Here is a 22,031-nt window from a genome sequence, read left to right as displayed (position 1 = left end):
CACTGTAATTTTGACACTTTATTCTGCATTCTGTGATTGAGTAACCTTGTCCTACTCTAATGAAGTGACCTTTGCCTATGGATGTGGGTGGGATCTCTCCTATCTGTGATGTATATATGGATTACTTCAAATTATCTGGATAAACAGGGTCTGATTAGTAACAGTCAACATGGATTTGTGAGTGGAACTTCATGTTTGACAAATCTTAGTGAATTTTTTGGAAAGGTAACTAGGAAAGTTGACGACGGTGAAGCAGTGGATGTTGTCTCTATGGACTTCAGTAAGTAATTGACAAGGTTCCACACGGAAGCTTAGTTACGAAGGTTCAACTGTTAGGTATTAATATTGAAGCAGTAAAATGCATTCAACGGTGGCTGGATGGGAGATGCCAGAGAGTAGTGGTGGATAAATGTTTGTCAGGTTGGAGGCCGGTAACTAGTGGTGTGCCTCAGGGATCTGTATTGGGTCCAATGTTGCTTCTCATATACATTAATGATCTGGATGATGGGGTGGTAAATTGGATTAGTAAGTATGCAAACGATACTAAGATTGGTGGCGTTGTGGATAGTGAAGCAGGTTTTCAAAGCTTGCAGGGAGATTTAGGCCAGTTAGAAATGCGTGCTGAAAGATAGCAGATGGAGTTTAATACTGATAGGTTTGAGGTGCTAAATTTTGATAGGTCTAATCAAAATAGGACATACCTGGTAAATGGTAGGGCTTTGAGGAATGCAGTAGAACAGAGTGATCTAGGAATAATGGTGCACAGTTCCCTGAAGGTTGAATCTCATGTGGAAAGGGTGGTGAAGAAAGCTTTTTGTATGCTGGCCTTTATAAATCAGAGCATTGAGTAAAGGAGTTGGGATGTAATGTTAGAATTGTACAAGGCATTGGTGAGGACAAAGTTCGAGTATTGTGCACAGTTCTGGTCACCGAACTATAGGAAGGATGTCAACAAAATCGAGAGGGTACAGAGGAGATTTACGAGAATGTTACTTGGGTTTCAGCACCTAAGTTACAAAGAAAGTTTGAACAAGTTAGGCCTTTATTCTTTGGATCGTAGAAGGTTGAGGGGGTTTGATAGGGGTATTTAAAATTACCAGAGGTATAGATAGAGATGACGTGGATAGGTTTATTTTTTAATTGGGAGCAGGGGAGAATCAAACAAGAGGACATGAGTTGAGAGTTAAGGAGCAAAAGTTTAGAGGGGACATTTTCACACAGAAAGTGGTCGCTGTGCGGAACGAGCTTCCAGTGGAAGTGGTGGAAGCAGGTTCGATGTCGCCATTTGAAGTAAAGTGGATCGGTATGTGGACAGGGAAGGGATGGAGGGATATGGGCTGAGTGAACACGTGAGAGTAAGCGTTCGGAACGGAGTAGAAGAGCCGAGATGGCCTGTCTCGTTATCGTAATTGTTTTATGGTTATATATGTATATGAACGATCTGGATGAGAATGTAGATGGGTTGTTTGCTATGTTTGCGGATGATACATTGATGGGTGTTGGGTTCGTTTAGAGGACCTGCAGAGAATTCCGTAGGACATGGATCGGTTTCTGTTACGGAATGGAGGAATGGCAGATGGTGTTTAACCCGGATAAACGTAAAATGCTGCACCTTGGTAGGCGAAATGCGGAAACTCAATTCCCAATTCACTGTGAATCCCGGTCATCACAATCTTGTGAATGGATCTCCCATGAGAGAGACTTTGTCAAAGGCCCGTCTGCAGTCAACTCTTTATCTCTCCATTGAACAGCGTGATCAACCCGAGATCCCTTTCCCTGTCGACAGTTAAGGGTTCTGTCGTTAACTGTCTCCTGTCCCTTCACATTTATCGCCCCAAAGGAAAATACCACACACTAACCCACAGGAGAAGCGGTGATGGCGGGTCCTGACGCCTTAACACCAGCGCTTCGGGTAGATTGAGCTCGTCAGCCTGGGAAGGCTGTCCATCCAGAGAGGGAACACTCTGACTTCAAATCATGGGAAAGGCTTCGGGAGTAAACCCTGGGGACAAATCCGGAGCTGGAGTCCCTAAGACAGTCCGATGTTGCCTTCAACCCCGATCTGGCAACTCCTGCGACGACACTGGTGCCAAGCTGTATCGGCTCTTGCCCTTCCCTTGGACAACATCGGTGGCGTGAAGAGGGGAGACTTGCTGAGCTAAACTCCGTTTGCCATTTTCCAACCAGATTTACAAATGATCCATACCCCAGTAGTATGTCTTTGGACTGCGGGAGGAAACCAGAGCACCCGGATGAAATCCACTCGCTCGAGAAATTGGAAACTCCTTGCAGGCAGCGGCGGGAATTGAACCCATGTCGCTGGTGCTGTAAAGCGCTGCGCTAACCATCACGTGTCCGTGCTGCCCTTCTCCTTGCCAGCAGCCACAAAACAAAGAAACACAATGGAGTCCACGAAAATCCCCACAACATGTTTCTGCTCACAAGACCGTCATTTATCTCATGCGTGGAAATGGTACAAAACGGGCGAAAAATAATACAGCTCCGAAAAATAATAAATCCGTGACAATCTCTCATTCCGCTCTTTCGCACCAGCATCTCTCGCTCCATTGTCTCTACCCTCTCTCTCTCCCACTTTTTCTCCCCTCACTCCCCCTCTCTTCCCCACTCTTTCTCTGTCTCTCTCACACATCCCACTCAACATTTACTCAAAACATTGCTTCCTCTCCTAACGCGGCCATTCCTTCTCTCCTTTCTCTTCTCGTTTCCTTTAGCCCATTCTCTCACACCCCCCCCCCCCATCGCTGCCCTCTCACTCTCACCATCTTCTCCTTCTGTTTATTTTAATGATCTCTCCACAGGTCCGCATAAACAGGAGCCGAACGAGAACATCGGAAATAGACCGGACCGTAAGATCTGGCTACTCTGCCTAGTTACGTTCGTCCTCTTCGTGACAATGGTCGCGCTGTCGATACATGGTGAGTCGAATGGACTGCGGTTGGAGTCAGACCGTAAACTAATAGTGTGGAATGAAACATGAATGTAAAACCTCACAGTGACACGGACTCGCCGCTCAACCTGTGACAACAAGTACCTCACCATGACACTGACACGTAACGCGCCGTGACACCGACACTTACCTCAGCGTGACACTGACACGACCCTCAGGGTGAAGCTGATACTACACTCACCTTGACAGGGACACAGCTCCCACCATAACACCGTTACGTCCACACCGTGACATCAAAAAATAAGAAACTCTGAATCCAGACGGCCAATTCCCCGTGGATCCTGTGTATCATAACTCTCGGGTAAGCCTCCCCACGCCCATGGCTCCAACTTAATTGATCACATTCGGGAGAGGTGACACGGAAGTACACTTCATTGTGAATCGGCACGACTCTCGCCGGGGCACGGAAACTCCTATCACAGTGACACCGACACGTTCCTCACAGCAACTCTGACATGCTCCTCACAATACTGACGCAGACCCCCACTGTAACATCAACATAACCTTCGCCGGGACATTGATGTACCCCTCAGAGTGACAGAGACACGCCCCTCAGGGTGGCGCCAATTCCTCCCACTGTGCCACAGGAACATCCTTCACTGTGACACCCTTCACCGTGACACTGGCACAACACTCTCTGTGACCCGTTCGGCAACGTGACGCTGACTCACGTGTCACTGTAAATGCTAAACATCCATCACCATCTCTCTCAGTATCACAGATTCCTCAGTCTCTTAAACGAATGAACAGCGATCTTCGTAACCAGTTCACTGAGATGGAAACGAAGTACAGATCTGTCAACGAAACCAAGGCTCAAATCTGTGAATTATTGACCAGCAGACGAGGTGAGGCATCGTCCCCCTCTTTCACCCGCTCCTCATCACAGGGCAGGCATGGAGAGAGACAGCGTCACTCTGTGCTTGACATCGGGAGTGTGTGATGAGATGGTGTGGAGGATCATTCACTCTGTGTTTGACCCGGTGAGTGTGATGGGACAGCATGGAAGAAGTTTCACTCTATCACTGAATCCTTCACCGTGACACTGACACAACACTCTCTGTGACCCGTTGGGCAGCGTGACGCTGACTCACGTGTCACTGCAAACGCTAAACATCATTCACCATCTCTCACAGTAGCACAGATTCGTCTGTCAGAGATCACCTCCGACCCAAACTACCAGCTCCTTCGGGAAGAAATGAACAGGACACAACGCCAATGTCGACTGCAAGTCCATGAGTTAAACTCAACCCTTGAATCCACAATAATTGTTTGAGGAGATGCGCAGGGATTTAGAGAGAGTGGATTGGGTCAAGTTGTTTTATGGGAAGGATGTAATAGAGAAATGGAGGTCATTTAAGGGTGAAATTATGAGGGTACAGAATCTTTATGTTCCTGTTAGGTTGAAAGGAAAGGTTAAAGGTTTGAAAGCGCCATGGTTTTCAAGGGATATTAGAAACTTGGTTCGGAAAAAGAGGGATGTCTACAATAGATATAGGCAGCATGGAGTAAAGGAATTGCTCGAGGAATATAAAGAATGTAAAAGGAAACTTAAGAAAGAGATTAGAAAAGCTAAAAGAAGTTACGAGTTTGGTTTGGCAAATAAGGTGGAAGTAAATCCGAAAGGCTTCTGCAGTTATATTAAAAGCAAGAGGATAGTGAGGGATAAAATTGGTCCCTTAGAGAATCAGGGTGGTCAGCTATGTGTGGAGCCGAGGGAGATGGGAGAGATTTTGAATGATTTCTTCTCTTCGGTATTCACTAAGGCGAAGGATATTGAATGGTGTAAGGTGTGGGAAACAAGTAAGGAAGTTATGGAACCTATGACAATTAAAGAGGTGGAAGTACTGGCGCTTTTAAGAGATTTAAAAGAGGATAAATCTCCGGGTCCTGACAGGATATTCCCCAGGACCTTGAGGGAAGTTTGTGTAGAGATTGCAGGAGCTCTGACGGAAATCTTTCAGATGTCATTGGAAACGGGGATTGTGCCGAGGGATTGGCGTATTGCTCATGTGGTCCCATTGTTTAAAAAGGGTTCTCGAAGTAAGCCTGGCAATTATAGACCTGTCAGTTTGACATCAGTGGTGGGTAAATTAATGGAAAGTATTCTTAGAGATAGTATTCATAATTATCTGGATAGACAGGATCTGATTAGGAGTAGCCAGCATGGATTTGTGCGTGGAAGGTCATGTTTGACAAACCTTATTGAATTTTCTGAAGAAGTTACGAGGAATGTTGACGAGGGTAAGCCAGTGGATGTAGTCTATATGGACTTCAGCAAGGCCTTTGACAAAGTTCCACATGGAAGTTTAGTTAAGAAGGTTCAGTCGTTAGGTATTAATGCTGGAGTAATAAAATGGATTCAACAGTGGCTAGATGGGAGATGCCAGAGAGTAGTGGTGGTTAGTTGTTTATCGGGATGGAGGCCGGTGACTAGCGGGGTGCCTCAGGGATCTGTTTTGGGCCCAATGTTGTTTGTAATATACATAAATGATCTGGATGATGGGGTGGTAAATTGGATTAGTAAGTATGCCGATGATACTAAGGTAGGAGGTGTTGTGGATAATGAGGTGGGTTTTCAAAGCTTGCAGGGAGATTTATGCCGGTTAGAAGAATGGGCTGAACGTTGGCAGATGGGGTTTAATGCTGAGAAGTGTGAGGTTCTACATTTTGGCAGGAATAATCCAAATAGAACATACAGGGTAAATGGTAGGGCATTGAGGAATGCAGTGGAACAGAGAGATCTAGGAATAACAGTGCATAGTTCCCTGAAGGTGGAGTCTCATGTAGTTAGGGTGGTGAAGAAGGCTTTTGGAACACTGGCCTTTATAAATCACAGCATTGAGTACAGAAGTTGGGATGTGATGTTAAAATTGTACAAGGCATTGGTAAGGCCAAATTTGGAATATTGTGTACAGTTCTGGTCACCGAATTATAGGAAAGATATCAATTAATTAGAGAGAGTGCAGAGACGATTTACTAGGATGTTACCTGGGTTTCAGCACTTAAGTTACAGAGAAAGGTTGAACAAGTTAGGTCTCTATTCATTGGAGCGTAGAAGGTTGAGGGGGGATTTGATCGAGGTATTTAAAATTTTGAGAGGGATAGATAGAGTTGACGTGAATAGGCTGTTTCCATTGAGAGTAGGGGAGATTCAAACGAGAGGACATGATTTGAGAGTTAGGGGGCAAAAGTTTAAGGGGAACACGAGGGGGTATTTCTTTACTCAGAGTGTGATAGCTGTGTGGAATGAGCTTCCTGTAGAAGTATTAGTGGCCAGTTCACTTGTGTCATTTAAGGTAAAATTGGATAGGTATATGGACAGGAAAAGAGTGGAGGGTTATGGGCTGAGTGCGGGTAGGTGGGACTAGGTGAGATTAAGAGTTCGGCACGGACTAGGAGGGCCGGAATGGCCTGTTTCCGTGCTGTGATTGTTATATATTTATATGGTTATATCGGAGAATTCCCACCTGAATCTCTCCCGGAGATCCTGTCTCAAGAATTTCTCTGCGATCAAATCTAATCTGTCCATTCTTAAACAAATGCACAACGATCTTCGTCACCAGTTCTGTGAATTGTTGACCAGCTGAAGAGGTGAGGCATCATCCCCCTCTTTAACCCGCTCCTCATCACAGGGCAGGAATAGTGAGGGGAAGAGTCACTCTGTGTTGAATGTGTGAAGAGATGGTATGGAGGGTGATTCAGTCTGTGTTTGACCCGGTGAGTGTGTGACTGAGTTGCGTGGAGGAAGTCTCAATCTATCACTGAATCCAGGAGTGTGTGATGGGAAGTTGTGGAGTTGGATTCACTCTGTGTCTGATAGCACGATTGTGTGATGGGACAGTGCACAGAGAAATTTACTTCATGTTTGACCCCTGAAGTGTGTTATGGCACGGTGGAGAGAGAGTTCCACTCGGTTTCCGGGAGTGTGTGACGGGACGGTGCAGTGGGGGCTTCACTCTATGTCTGATCTAGACTGTGCGATGGGTTGGTCGAGAGAGAGAGCTTAAGTCTGTGTCTGACTCCGGGAGTGAGTGATGGGAGGTTGCAGATGGGGAATCACTCTGTGTTTGAATCCATGAGTGTGTGATGGGTTCGTGGAGAGACAGCTTCAGTCTGTGTATGATTCCGGGAGTGTGTGATGGGTCGTTGTGGCTGGAGTTTCACTCCGTGTCTGACTCCGGGACTGAGTGATGGGAGGTTGCAGAGGGGGAATCACTCTGTGTTTGAATCCTGGAGTGTGTGATGGGTTCGTGGAGAGGCAGCTTCAGTCTGTGTATGATTCCGGGAGTGTGTGATGGGTCGTTGTGGCTGGAGTTTCACTCCGTGTCTGACTCCGGGAGTGAGTGATGGGAGGTTGCAGAGGGGGAATCACTCTGTGTTTGAATCCATGAGTGTGTGATGGGTTCGTGGAGAGACAGCTTCAGTCTGTGTATGATTCCGAGAGTGTGTGATGGGTCGGTGTGGCTGGAGTTTCACTCCGTGCCTGACTCCGGGAGTGCGTGATGAGATGTAAAAAGGGAAATTACATTGTCTTAAACTCGAGAATTTGTGATGGCACTGTGTGGAGACAGCTTCCCTCTGTGTCTGACACTTTGCTCTGGGATGTGTTGAGAAGCTGTAGAGGGAGAATCACTCTCCCTCTGAGACAGCGGGAGAGTTTATAATGCGAGCAGATTGAGAGGGGATGTCATTTCTTCGGCAGTGTGGATGGGGCACGTCTGCGCAAACGCGTGAAGATCGGCCTCTGAGACAGCGGGAGAGTTTAACAAGTGAACAGATTAACGGAGCGAGCGACAGAGTAGTGGGAGAGAGAGTAGGAAGACTTTGGCTGTAGAGGCTTCGGGGAGCGGAGACTGAGGACGAGCTTGGTCCCAGAGAGGTAAGGCCGGGTAAGCTCCTTTAATTAATTTAATTACCTTACAAGTAGGTAATGGAGGCAGCAGTTAGGGCAGTCGAGTGCTCCGTTTGCGTGATATGGGAAGTCAGGGCAAACACAATAGTCCCTGATGACTACACCTGCAAAAGGTGCATCCAGCTGCAGCTCCTGACAAACTGTGTTCGGGAACTAGAGCTGGAGCTGCATCAACTTCGGATTATTCGTAAGACCGAGGCAGAAATAGACAGGAATTTCAGGGAGATAGTCACCCCTAGGAGTCAGGAGAGAGTTAGCTAGGTGACTGTCAGGAGAGGGAAGGGGAATAGACAGGAAGAGCAGAGCACCCCTGTGGCCAGTCCCATCAACAATAAGTATACCATTTTAGACAACTGTTGGTGGGTTTAACCTACCAGGGACACGTTGCAGTGCTCACGTCTCTGGCAACGAGATTGGACCCTGAGCTCAGAAGGGAAGGAGGGAATTGCTGAGAGCAGTGGTGATAGGAAATTCAATAATTAGGATGGGCAGATAAGAGACTCTGTGGGAGAGATCAAAAATTTCAGATGGACTGTTGCTTCCCTGGTGGCATGATCCGCGATATCTCCGATCGAGTTCCCAGTATTTTCAGGAGGGAGGGTGAGCAACCACATGTCGTGGTCCATGTAGGGACCAATGACGTGGATAGGAAGAAGGATGAGGTCATCCAAAGAGAGTTTAGGGAGTTAGGTGGAAAGTTGAAGGACAGGACCGGCAGGGTTTGAATCCCAGGATTGCTACCAGTGCCACGTGCTAGTAAGACTAGAAATAGGAAGATAATGCAGCTAAATACCTGGCTAAGGAGTTGGTGCAGGATGGAGAGCTTCATTTTTCTGGATAACAGGCCTTCTTCCAGGGAAGGTGGGACCTATTCCGACGGGACGAGTTGCAGCTGAACTGGAAGGGGACTAGTATCCCTGCGGGAATGTTTGCTAGTGCAGCTGGGGGTGTTTAAACTAGATTTATAGGGGGGAGCGGAACCAAAGTGTTAGAGCAGATAGAGAGTTGGAGGAGGATAAAGGTCATGCGAGAACTGCAAGTATAGTACATGGAATAAAGCCAGATCTAATATATAAAGAGGCTTTGAGTAAAGAGAAGCAGAATAAAGGGTGTAAAGCGAGTAAGGTAGAAGGGCTAAAGTGCGTGTACTTCAATACAAGAAGCATCAGGAACAAAGGTGATGAACTGAGAGCTTGGATACATAACAACACACACAAAATGCTGGTGGAACACAGCATGCCAGGCAGCATCTATAAGGAGAAGGACTGTCGACGTTTAGGGCCGAGACCCTTCGTCTAATCAGAGGATTAGTTTCTAACCGGCAAATCAGAATATGTGATAAGGTTAAGAAAACCTCTCTGGAAAAATTCTCCAGACTAGGACAGGCCCAGTACATATGGATACGAAAAGCCTCGCCACCTTTACACTTATCACAAACAGGACTAATGTTAGGGTAAAATCGGGACAATTTAGATTTGGACATGTGAACCCTATGTACAATCTTAAACTGTAAAAGACAGTGCGAGCACAAAGAGAAGTTGAATTAACTGACCTGAGAATTGAGTTCCAATCTGCATCAGATTAAACTTAAAACATTTAAGTCATGTTCTCAATCCAATGTAATTTTACTAAAAGGGGCACACCGTCGGGGCACTAATTTATCACGAATGAAATGTATTAAGCCTTTACCCAATGGATTAATAGAAAGAGAAAGGTCCACAACGTTTTTTTCAGGCATCGCAGGAAAATTGGATAACAAAGGATTAATGAAATGTCTAATTTGAAGGTGTCTAAAGAAGTGGGCAGTAGGTAGATTGAATATTGTAGAAAGATGTTGGAAAGTTTCGAATCGATTATCAATGAAAAGATCTTCAAAATGCCTAATGTCAATTCTATACAAATCATGAAATGTTAAATCTTGCACAGAAGGAAAGAAAAGATGATTATGCAAGATAGGACTAGAAAGGGAGAAAGCATGAAGACCATAACATTTTCTAAACTAGGCCCATATTCTCAGAGTGTGTCTAATAAGAGGATTAACAATTAGTCTAGGCAAACGACTAGGGATTGCAGATCCAAGAAGTCCAGAAATAGAAAGATCCGCAGTGGAGTTTAAATCCACAGGCCGTCTCGGCCCTTCTATTCCGTGCCGAACGCTTACTCTCACCTACTCCCACCGACCTGCACTCAGCCCATAACCGTCCATTCCTTTCCTGTCCATATGCCTATCCAATTTTACTTTAAATGAAAGTAAAAGGATGTTGTGGAAGATGCTTCACTCTGTCAGTGTACCATCACACACTCCCGGGGTCAGAAATAAAATGTTGTTCAGTATATCTTGCTCGAACTCAATCATTAATGATAGCAATTTAATTTCACAGAATTTTGTTAACAAATCTGTCCGCGACCATGGCAATTCGTACTGGATTGCAACTTGCAAATCCAAGTGAGATTTGGAGCCCAACAACTTTTTGAGAAGAGAGTGGGTCGTGGGATTAGTTTGGAGATTGATCCAAGTTGCGTGAAGTGAGTGGGCACTGACTTTTGTTTGGGGCTGACACAGACTGCAGCAATGTTGTGTGCTGTGGTATTATTTTGCGGACTGCAGAGGACTGAGTGGACAGTTTGGGAATTGGGGACGTTTTTTGAGACAGAGAAAGGTCTGCGGGCAAGTGCATGGGCAGTTGGATTGGCTTGGGGACTGACGCAGGTCTCTGGGGAGAAAATGCGTCAGTGGGAGTATTTTGGGAACGGACATTGTTGGGAAGGAGTGCGGCACTGGGAAAAATTTGGGACACATAGATCTGTTGGGGGAGGTGAGCAATTGGATTAGTTTGGGAAACTAGACGGGCTGTTGGTAGAGAGGGTGCAGTTGAATTAACACAGGTCTTTAGGGAGAAGGTTGGGCAGTGGAAATACTTTGGAGACTGACACGCGGCTGTGGTGAGAGAGAGAAAAGTGCGAGTATTTTTGGGACCGACAGGTGTTGTGTGGAGAGAGTCAGATAGTGGGTTTACCTTGGGGACTTAAATTGATCTGTGGGGTGAGAGTGGGAAGTGCGAGTATTTTGGGGTATAGAAGGGAGGGTGGAAAAAAAGGTAGAGCGGTAGTGATAGAGGACTCGATAGTCAGAGGTACAGACAGAAGGTTCTGTGGTCGCGACAGAGACTCCCGGATGGTTTGTTGCCTCCCGGGTGCCAAGGTCAGGGATGTCTGTGATCTCGTGCACAGCATTGTGATGTGGGAGGGTGAGCAGCTATACATCATGGTTCTCATCGGTACCAATGACGTAGGAAGAAAGATTGATGAGGTCCTGAAGAATGAGTATAGAGAGCTTGGTAGCAAGTTAAAATCAGGACCTTGAGTGCAATCATCTCAGGATTGCTACCTGCGTCACGTGCCCGTGATGCTCTGGAAGATGAGCACGCGGCTGAAGAACTGGAGTAGGGAGCAGAATTTCAGATTTTTGGATCATTGGGACCTCTTCTGCTGCAGGTGGTACGCAGAAGAGAGAGGTGTTAAATCTAAACTACAGGGGTATCCAATATACTTGCAGGGGGCTTTGCCAGCTATTGGAGGGGGGTGGGGGAGGTTAAACGAGATTTGCAGGAGGATGGGAACCAGAATGGCAGAGCAGATAGTGGAGGGGTGGTGAAAATAAATGATGTTAAATGTTCATGCAAATTCCCAAATAGAAGGGTTGTGTGTGGTGGTAATAAGCTTCTGAGGTGTGTCTATTTCAATGCGAGGAGTATTGTGGGGAAGGCTGACGAGCTGAGGGCGTGGATTGACACATGCAATTATGACATTGTAGACATTAGTGAAACTTGGCAACAGGAGTGGCAGGACAGACAGCTTAATATTCCAGAGTTCCGATGTTTCAGACTTGATAGACGCAGAGAGATGAAGGGAGGGGTGATGGCATTGCTGGAGAGGGAGAATGTTACAGCAGTGCTCAGGCAGGACATTAGTGGGCTTGTCTACCGAGGCCATTTGGTTGGAGCTGAGCTGAGAAACAGGAAAGGTATGACCACATTAATGGGATTGTATTATAGACCACCATAAGTCAGCGAAAACTGGTGGAGCAAATCAGCAGAGAGATAGCAGACAACTGCAGGAAACATAAATTTTTGATAGGAGGGAATTTTAATTTCCCACATATTGATTGGCACTCCCATTCAGTTAAAGGTATAGACGGGTTAGAGTTTGTAAAATGTGTTCAGGAAAGTTTTCTAAATCAATATGTAAAGGTACCAACTAGAGAGGAAGCAACATTAGGACTCCCATTTGGAAACAATTTAAGACAAGTGACGGAAGTGTGTGTAGGGGAGCACTTTGTGTATGGTGATGATAACGCCGTTAGTTTCAACTTGATCATGAATAAAGATAGATCTCGTCCTCGGGCGGAGGTACTAAACTGGAAAAAGGCCAAATTTGAAGAAATGAGACAGGATCTAAAGAGCGTGGATTGGGACAGGTTGTTCTCTGGCAGATATGTGATTAGCAAGTGGGAGTCCTTCAAAGCAGAAATTTTGAGAGTGTGGTGTAAGTATGTTCCTGTCAGGGTTAAAGGCAAAATGAATAAGAATAAAGAACCTTGGTTTTCGAGGAACATTGGAAATCTGATATAGAAGAAGAGAGCCATCTATGACAGGTCTAGGCAACAGGCAGCAAATAAGGTGCTTGAGGAGTATAAAAAGTGCAAGAAAATACCTAAGAAATAAATCAGGAGGGCTAAGAGAAGACGTGAGGTTCCTTTGGCAGTCAAGTTGAAGGATATTACTTTTAACTACTTGGGGTAAAAGAGGTACGACTGCGCAAGCGCATCAGAGCGCGGAAGTTTTAAAAAGGGAAGCGATCTTCAACGTTTTGTTTTCGATTCACAGCAAGCAGGCAGCAGGGTAAGTAGCCGTTTTTCGGGAGAAAATCAGAATTTTTTTAACTACTTGGGTTAAAAGAGGCACGACTGCGCAGGCGCGTGAACTCAGAGAGCGGAAGTCTTAAAAAGAACATCGTTATATCCAGCGGGCAGTGTTGGTGCGCGACGTGGAGTGGGAGGGTGCAGAGTGATAGGGCTTTCGCTCAACGGGGTTAGGCGAAAACGGGAAAAGACTTCCTGCGATCGTTATTAATAAATTATATTTAGCAATAACAGTAGCATTAGAGGTATGCATCAGGGATTAGTGTTGTGCATGGAGTGCCAGATGCGGGGACCCTGGGAGACTCCCAGACTCTGCAAGGATTTCATCTGCACCAGGTGCATTGAGATGATGCTCCTTAAGGACAGTGTTAGGGATCTGGAGCTGCAACTTGATGGTCTTCAGCTAATTAGGGGAAGTGAGGAGGTGATTGATAATACCTATAGAGAGATAGTGGACTCGTTACACTGTGACAGCCCCCCCCCCCTCAGAAATCGATATATCATTTTATATACTGTTGGAGAGGTTGACTTAACAGAGGAAAATCAACGCGAACCGGACTCTGGCAATCTGCCCAGTGCAGTGATCAAGAGAGCGAGGAGAAATTCAGTAGTTATAGAGAATTCAATAGTGAGGGGAACAGACAAGAGATTCTGCGAGCCGGACATGGATACACGGATGGTGTGTTACCTCTCTGGTGCCAGGGTACGGGATGACTCAGATCGGGTCCAGAGTATTCAGAGGAGAGAGGGCGAGCAGCCAGGAGTCTTGATACATTTTGCTACCAAGGACTTAGACAGAAAAAGAGAGGATGTGCTGAAGGATGATTCCTGGGAGCTAGTAAGAAAATTGAAAGGCCGGACCTCCAGAGTAATAATCTCAGGATTACTGTCTGAGCCACGCGCTAATGATTGTAACAATAGCAGAATTAAGCAGATGAATGTGTGGCTAAGTTACTGGTGCAGGGGGCAGGGCTTCAAATTCTTGGATCATTGGGATCTATTTTGGGGGTGGTATGACTTATACAGAAACGATGGGTTACACCTGAACTCAAACGGTACTAATATCCTGGCGGGATTGTTTCATATAGCGGTTAGGGAGGGTTTAAACTAACCTGGCAAGGGGAAGAAAACCAGCGTGTTAGGGTCGAAGAAGAGGAAAATAGAAATAAGTCAAAGATACTGTGCAGCAAAGATGGGAAGAAGGACAGGCAGGTGAATAGACAGGAGAATTTGCTGTGCGATAGAAATATAGCAAAGTCGGTAACAGATACTGATCTAAATGTACTGTACTTAAATGCACACAGCATTAGAAATAAAGTGAACGATCTTGTTGTACAGCTACCGGTTAAAAGATAAGACATTGTGGCCGTCACCGAGTCATGGCTAAATGATGGGTGTGATTAGGAGCTGAATATCCAAGGATACACAGTGTATAGGGAAGATAGGAAGTCGGTAAGGGGGTGGCGTGACGCTGATAGTAAGCAAAGGTATCAAATCACTAGAAAGAAGGACTATAGGTTCAGAAAGGGTAGAATCCTTATGCGTCGAGATTAGAGATGGCAAGGGTAAAAATACACTAATAGCCGTTATATCCAGTCCTCCAAACAGCAGCCGGAATGTGGAGTACAATTTACAGCCGGAAATTGGAAAAAAAAGTGTCAGAAGATAAATATCAAGATAATCATGGGGGATTTTAATATGAAAGTGGATTGGGAAAGTCAGGAAGGTACTGGGTCTCAGGAGAGGGATTTTGTAGAATTCTTATGGGATGGCTTTTTGGTGCAGCTTGACCATAAGTTCACCAGAGGATCGGCTGTTTTGGGTTGGGTGCTGTGTAATGAGCCTGAGGTGATTAGGAAACTAGAGGTAATGGGACCCCTTGGAAGTAGTGATCATAATCTGACTGAGTGAAGTTTCAATTTTGCGCAGGAGAAGCTGGTATCAGCTGTATCGATATTACAGTGGAACAAAGGAAATTACAGTGGTATGAGAGAGGAACTGGCTCAAGTTGTTTGGAAAAGTAAGCTAGGTAGAGGGACGGTAGAGCAGAATTAGATGAAATATCTACAAGAAAAAATGAATGTTGAAAGGGTTGGACAGAGTAGATGTGGAAAGGCTGTTTCCCTTGGTGGTTGAGGCCAAGACAAGAGGCCACCGTCTTAGAAATAGAGGGTACCTAACTAAAACAGAGTTGTTGAGAATTTCCTTTAGCCAGAGGGTCGTGGATTTGTGGAATTCGTTGCCACATACAGCTGTGGATGCCCAATCATTTAAGCTGTTTAAGGAGGAAATTGATAGGTATCTAATTAGTCCGTGTATCAGGTGATATGGGGAAAAAGCCGGAAAATTTAACTAGACGGGAGAATGGTTTATCTCATGGTGGAGTGGCAGAGCACACTCAGTGAGCCGAATTGCCTATTTCTGCTCTTTTGTCCTGTGATCTTGTGATTGCATCATTAAATCATTGCTATTCAGCTTAAACAGAAGCGGTGACAACACCGACTCCTGGGGAACACCACCAGTCACTGGCAGCCGACCAGAAAAGGATCCTGTTATTCCCACTCACATCCCTCAACGTGATACCGACACACCGCTCACTGTAGCACCAAAACACTATTCTCCGTGACTCCGACACCCCCTTCACCATCTCTCTCAGTGTTACCAATCCGTCAGCGTCTGATCGCCTCCATTCAAAAAGGACCAGAGTCTTTTGGAAAAATATCAGGATATGGACAGGACTCAGCATCAACTGCAACTCCACGAGCTGAACTCAACCCTTAAAACCAGGAAATCCGAGATTCCCGACTGGATCCAAGGACCTGTCTCAGGAATGTTTCGGCCCTCAACAACAACGTCTCCATCCTCATAAACAAATTGTTTGTCCTCGAAAGCAAGCGCTCCATCCTTGAAAACAAATTGTTGGTCCTGGAAAACATCCTCTCCGTCCTGAGCTCTGATCTCTCTGATCAGCATCAAACGGAAACTGATCTCCGAGGCAAATTCAATGACCTCTAAATGAAGTGCAAAAATCTCAACCAAACCAAGACTGAAATCTGCCAACTGCTGAGCAGAAGAAATGGTGAGGTAATATCACAAATTTCGCCGCACCTAATCAGAAGGCAGAGAGGGAGGGGAGGGTGTAGTCTCCGGCTGCTCTCAGGAATGTGTGCTGAGACGTGCGGCGAGAGTGACACCTGGTGTCCGAACGCTGGCAGTGCGTCAAGGAACCTACTGTCTGAACCCGGGAGTGCGTTATTGCGGCGCCACAGGCGTTCACAGGACGAGCGAAGAAGCTCTAATCCCCAAAATGAGTGATGTAACAGTGTTGTGGGAGCTTCGCGCTGTGTCTGACCCCGAGACTGTTTGATGGGACTGTGTGGAGGGAGCTTCACGCTGTGTCTGACACCGGTGGTGTGTGATGGGACGGTGTGGAGGGAGATTCACTCTGTGTCTGACCCCGTGATTGTGTGATGGGACGGTGTGGAGGGAGATTCACTCTGTGTCTAACCCCGGGAGTGTGTGATGGGACGGTGTGGAGGGAGATTCACTCTGTGTCTGACCCCTGGTGTGTGTGATGGGACCGTGTGGAGGGAGATTCACTCTGTGTCTGACCCCGGGAGTATGTGATGGGACTGTGTGGAGGGCTTCTCTTTCTGCATCTGACACTCAGCGGATGTAATGAGCAATTCACTGTTCTTGTTTTTGATTTCCAGAGCAAACATGTTCCAAGGATTGGATCAGAAATGAAGACCTGTGTTATTTGATTTCCTCGTTTAAAAGTTCTTACGAGTGGGCGAAGCAACTCTGTTCCATCGCTGATTCAAAACTTCTTGAAATAAATTCAGACGAGGAAGAGGTATGTGTCAGATGGACAGATAATATATCCAGATCAGATTGAATCTTCCTCCACACCGTCCCAACACACAGTCCCTGGGTCAGACACAGAGTGAAGCTCCCTCCCCACGGTCCCATCACACACTCTTGTGGTCAGAAACAGAGTGAATCTTACTCCACACCGTCCTATCTCACACTCCCGGGGTCAGACACAGAGTGAAGTTCCCTCGACACCGTCCGATCACAGTCTCCCGCGGTCAGACACGGAGTGACGCTCCTTACATTGTGATCGAATTCTATCATTAATGATTGCAAATTAATTTCACAGAATTTTTTTAACAACCGTGTCCGCGGACAAGACGGTTCATACTGGATTGGAACATGCAAAGCGGGGTGAGATTTGGGGTCATGACTGTTTCTCGAAAGAGATTGGACAGTGGGATTAATTTTGAGGACAGACACATGTCTGTGGGGGAGGCTGGTTAAGGGGAGCTTTTGGGTGCTGCCTCAATTCAGTGGTGAGAGGTGGGTCACTGCGGATATTTTAGGGACAGAAACGGGTCTATGGGGAGAGAGTAAGGCAGTAGGAGTATTCTGTGGCCTGGTATCCCCGTAGGAAGAGACTGGGCAGTGCGATTAATTTGTTGACCGGCGCAGACTGTGTGAAGAATATGGAAAGGGGGAGTGTTTCGCCGACTGTGTTCTGTAGGTCAGTGGGGAGAAAATATGTCGGTGGGAGTATTTGGGCACTGTGGACAGGGAATGGGGTACTGCGATTAATTTTCGACTGACACGAGTCTGTGGGGTGAGATTAGGCAATGCGATTAGTTTGTGACCAACACGGTCCCTTTATAGAGAGCGGACAGTTGGTTTAATTTGTGGGCTGACATGGACTGTGGGAAGAGAGTGGAAAGCGAAAGTGTTTTGGTGAATGACACAGGTCTGCAGGAAGAAGGTTGGACAGTGAGATTATATTGGGGACAGGCACAGGGCTGATGGGTGAGAGTAGGAAGTGAGAGTATTTTGGGGAAAGAGACCGGGCTGTGAAGAGATTGAAGCAACAGGACATCTTTGGGGACTGACCAGTTTCCATGGGGAGTGAAGAGGTCTTTGGGAGTATGTTGGGGACTGTCATTGGACAGTGGGGAGAGGCTGTGGCTCTGGGAGTAAGTTGGGGTGTGACAGGGAACTGTGGGGAGAAAGTGTGATCGTGGGATTATTTTGGGGACTGAAAATGCCCTGAGGGTAGAAAGTTGGGCAAAGGATCATTCGGGGACTGACACAGGGTCACGGAGAATGGGTCAGTGAGACTATTTTAGAAACTGGAACAGGTATGTGGGGAGAGAGAAGGTCAGTTGGGAGTACTTTGTAAACTGACATCGGTAGGTGAGGAGAGATTGAGTCAGTGGGAGTATTTTGGCGAACGACAGCGGTCGGTGAGGACAGATTGAGTCAGGGGGACTATTTTGGGGACTGACACCGGTCGGTGAGGAGAGACTGAGTCAGTGGGAGTATTTTGGGGACCGACACCGGTCGGTGAGGAGAGATTGTGTCAGTGGGAGTATTTTGAGGACTGACACCGGTCGGTGAGGAGAGATTGGGTCAGTGGGAGTATTTTGGGGACGGACACCGGTCGGTGAGGAGAGATTGAGTCAGTGGGAGTATTTTGGGGACCGACACCGGTCGGTGAGGAGAGATTGAGTCAGTGGGTGTATTTTGGGGACTGACACCTGTCGGTGAGGAGAGATTGAGTCAGTGGGAGTATTTTGGGGACAGACACCGGTCGGTGAGGAGAGATTGTGTCAGTGGGAGTATTTTGGGGACTGACACCGGTCGGTGAGGAGAGATTGAGTCAGTGGGAGTATTTTGGGGACAGACAACGGTCGGTGAGGAGAGATTGAGTCAGGGGGAGTATTTTGGGGACTGATACCGGTCGGTGAGGAGAGACTGAGTCAGGGGGAATATTTTGGGGACTGACACCGGTCGGTGAGGAGAGACTGAGTAAGGTGGAGTATTTTGAGGACTGAAATTGGTCGGTCAGCAGAGAGGGAGTCAGGGGGAGTATTTTGGGGACTGACACCGGTCGGTGAGGAGAGATTGAGTCAGTGGGAGTATTGTGGGGACTGACACCGGTCGGTGAGGAGAGATTGGGTCAGTGGGTGTATTTTGGGGACTGACACCTGCCGGTGTGGAGAGATTGAGTCAGTGGGAGTATTTTGAGGACTGACACCGGTCGGTGAGGAGAGATTGGGTCAGTGGGTGTGTTTTGGGGACTGACACCTGCCGGTGTGGAGAGATTGAGTCAGTGGGAGTATTTTGGGGACAGACACCGGTCGGTGAGGAGAGATTGAGTCAGGGGGAGTATTTTGGGGACAGACACCGGTCGGTGAGGAGAGACTGAGTCAGGGGGAGAATTTTGTGGACTGACACCGGTCGGTGAGGAGAGTCTGAGTAAGGGGGAGTATTTTGGGGACTGACACTGGTCGGTGAGCAGAGAGGGAGTCAGGGGGAGTATTTTGGGGACTGACACGGTCGGTGAGGAGAGATTGAGTCAGTGGGAGTATATTGGGGACCGACACCGGTCGGTGAGGAGAGATTGAGTCAGTGGGAGTATTTTGGGGACCGACACAGGTCGGAGAGGAGAGATTGAGTCAGTGGGAGTATTTTGTGGACTGACACCGATCGGTGAGGAGAGATTGAGTCAGTGGGAGTATGTTGGGGACAGACACCGGTCGGTGAGGAGAGATTGAGTCAGGGGGAGTATTTTGGGGACCGACACCGGTCGGTGAGGAGAGATTGAGTCAGGGGGAGTATTTTGGGGACTGACACCGGTCGGTGAGGAGAGACTGAGTCAGTGGGAGGATTTTGTGGACTGACACTGGTCGGTGAGCAGAGAGGGAGTCAGGGGGAGTATTTTGGGGACTGACACTGGTCGGTGAGGAGAGATTGAGTCAGTGCGAGTATTTTGGGGACGGACACCGGTCGGTGAGGAGAGATTGAGTCAGTGGGATTATTTTGGGGACCGACAATGGTCGGTGAGGAGAGATTGAGTCAGTGGGAGTATTTTTGGGGACCGACACCGGTCGGTGAGGAGACACTGAGTCAGGGGGAGTATTTTGGGGACTGACACCGGTCGGTGAGGAGAGATTGGGTCAGTGGGTGTATTTTGGGGACTGACACCGGTCGGTGAGGAGAGATTGCGTCAGTGGGAGTAGTTTGGGGACTGACACCGGTCGGTGAGGAGAGACTGAGTCAGGGGGAGTATTTTGGGGACTGACACTGGTCGGTGAGCAGAGAGGGATTCAGGGGGAGTATTTTGGGGACTGACACCGGTCGGTGAGGAGAGATTGCGTCAGTGGGAGTATTTTGGGGACTGTCACCGGTCGGTGAGGAGAGATTGAGTCAGTGGGAGTATTTTGGGGACTGACACCGGTCGGTGAGGAGAGATTGGGCCAGTGGGTGTATTTTGGGGGCTGACACCTGCCGGTGAGGAGAGATTGAGTCAGGGGGAGTATTTTGGGGACAGACACCGGTCGGTGAGGAGAGACTGAGTCAGGGGGAGTATTTTGGGGACTGACACCGGTCGGTGAGGAGAGACTGAGTAAGGTGGAGTATTTTGGGGACTGACACTGGTCGGTGAGCAGAGAGGGAGTCAGGGGGAGTATTTTGGGGACTGACACGGTCGGTGAGGAGAGATTGAGTCAGTGGGAGTATATTGGGGACCGACACCGGTCGGTGAGGAGAGATTGAGTCAGTGGGAGTATTTTGGGGACCGACACCGGTCGGAGAGGAGAGATTGAGTCAGTGGGAGTATTTTGTGGACTGACACCGATCGGTGAGGAGAGATTGAGTCAGTGGGAGTATGTTGGGGACAGACACCGGTCGGTGAGGAGAGATTGAGTCAGGGGGAGTATTTTGGGGACCGACACCGGTAGGTGAGGAGAGATTGAGTCAGGGGGAGTATTTTGGGTACTGACACCGGTCCGTGAGGAGAGACTGAATCAGTGGGAGGATTTTGGGGACTGACACTGGTCGGTGAGCAGAGAGGGAGTCAGTGGGAGTATTTTGGGGACTGACACTGGTCGGTGAGGAGAGATTGAGTCAGTGGGAGTATTTTGGGGACGGACACCGGTCGGTGAGGAGAGATTGAGTCAGTGGGATTATTTTGGGGACCGACACTGGTCGGTGAGGAGAGATTGAGTCAGTGGGAGTATTTTTGGGGAACGACACCGGTCGGTGAGGAGAGACTGAGTCAGGGGGAGTATTTTGGGGACTGACACCGGTCGGTGAGGAGAGATTGGGTCAGTGGGTGTATTTTGGGGACTGACACCGGTCGGTGAGGAGAGATTGCGTCAGTGGGAGTAGTTTGGGGACTGACACCGGTCGGTGAGGAGAGACTGAGTCAGGGGGAGTATTTTGGGGACTGACACTGGTCGGTGAGCAGAGAGGGAGTCAGGGGGAGTATTTTGGGGACTGCCACCGGTCGGTGAGGAGAGATTGAGTCAGTGGGTGTATTTTGGGGACTGACACCTGTCGGTGAGGAGAGATTGCGTCAGTGGGAGTATTTTGGGGACTGACACCGGTCGGTGAGGAGAGATTGAGTCAGTGGGAGTATTTTGGGGACAGACACCGGTCGGTGAGGAGAGATTGAGTCAGGGCGAGTATTTTGGGGACATACACCGGTCGGTGAGGAGAGACTGAGTCAGGGGGAGTATTTTGGGGACTGACACCGGTCGGTGAGGAGAGACTGAGTCAGGGGGACTATTTTGGGGACTGAACGGTCGGTGAGGAGAGACTGAGTAAGGGGGAGTATTTTGGGGACTGACACTGGTCGGTGAGCAGAGAGGGAGTGGTGGGAGTATTTTGGGGACAGACAACGGTCGGTGAGGAGAGATTGAGTCAGGGGGAGTATTTTGGGGACTGATACCGGTCGGTGAGGAGAGACTGAGTCAGGGGGAATATTTTGGGGACTGACACCGGTCGGTAAGGAGAGATTGAGTCAGTGGGAGTATTTTGAGGACTGAAACTGGTCGGTGAGCAGAGAGGGAGTCAGGGGGAGTATTTTGGGGACTGACACCGGTCGGTGAGGAGAGATTGAGTCAGTGGGATTATTTTGGGGACGGACACCGGTCGGTGAGGAGAGACTGAGTCAGGGGGAGTATTTTGGGGACTGACACCGGTCGGTGAGTAGAGATTGTGTCTGTGGGAGTATTTTGAGGACTGACACCGGTCGGTGAGGAGAGATTGGGTCAGTGGGTGTATTTTGGGGACTGACACCTGCCGGTGAGGAGAGATTGAGTCAGTGGGAGTATTTTGGGGACAGACACCGGTCGGTGAGGAGAGATTGAGTCAGGGGGAGTATTTTGGGGACAGACACCGGTCGGTGAGGAGAGACT

At 47.9% G+C, this 22,031-nt stretch overlaps 1 protein-coding gene across 2 annotated transcripts in view; it reads left to right on the top strand.

The window, feature by feature from the left end:
• LOC140722521 (oxidized low-density lipoprotein receptor 1-like) overlaps nucleotides 1-22,031 on the top strand; it is a 44,291-nt gene that overhangs the window by 17,481 nt on the left and 4,779 nt on the right. For both annotated transcript variants that reach the window (XM_073037240.1, XM_073037241.1), the window contains 4 exons: nucleotides 2,820-2,936; nucleotides 3,682-3,813; nucleotides 16,515-16,657; nucleotides 16,964-17,028. In XM_073037240.1, the coding sequence (XP_072893341.1) occupies nucleotides 2,820-2,936; nucleotides 3,682-3,813; nucleotides 16,515-16,657; nucleotides 16,964-17,028 (457 nt within the window). The remainder of the gene's footprint in view (nucleotides 1-2,819; nucleotides 2,937-3,681; nucleotides 3,814-16,514; nucleotides 16,658-16,963; nucleotides 17,029-22,031) is intronic.

The sequence above is a fragment of the Hemitrygon akajei genome, unplaced genomic scaffold (genome assembly GCF_048418815.1).
Source record: "Hemitrygon akajei unplaced genomic scaffold, sHemAka1.3 Scf000079, whole genome shotgun sequence".
Lineage (NCBI taxonomy): Eukaryota > Metazoa > Chordata > Chondrichthyes > Myliobatiformes > Dasyatidae > Hemitrygon > Hemitrygon akajei.
Note: the sequence above shows the minus strand (reverse complement) of the source record. Positions and strands in the feature narration are given on the sequence as shown.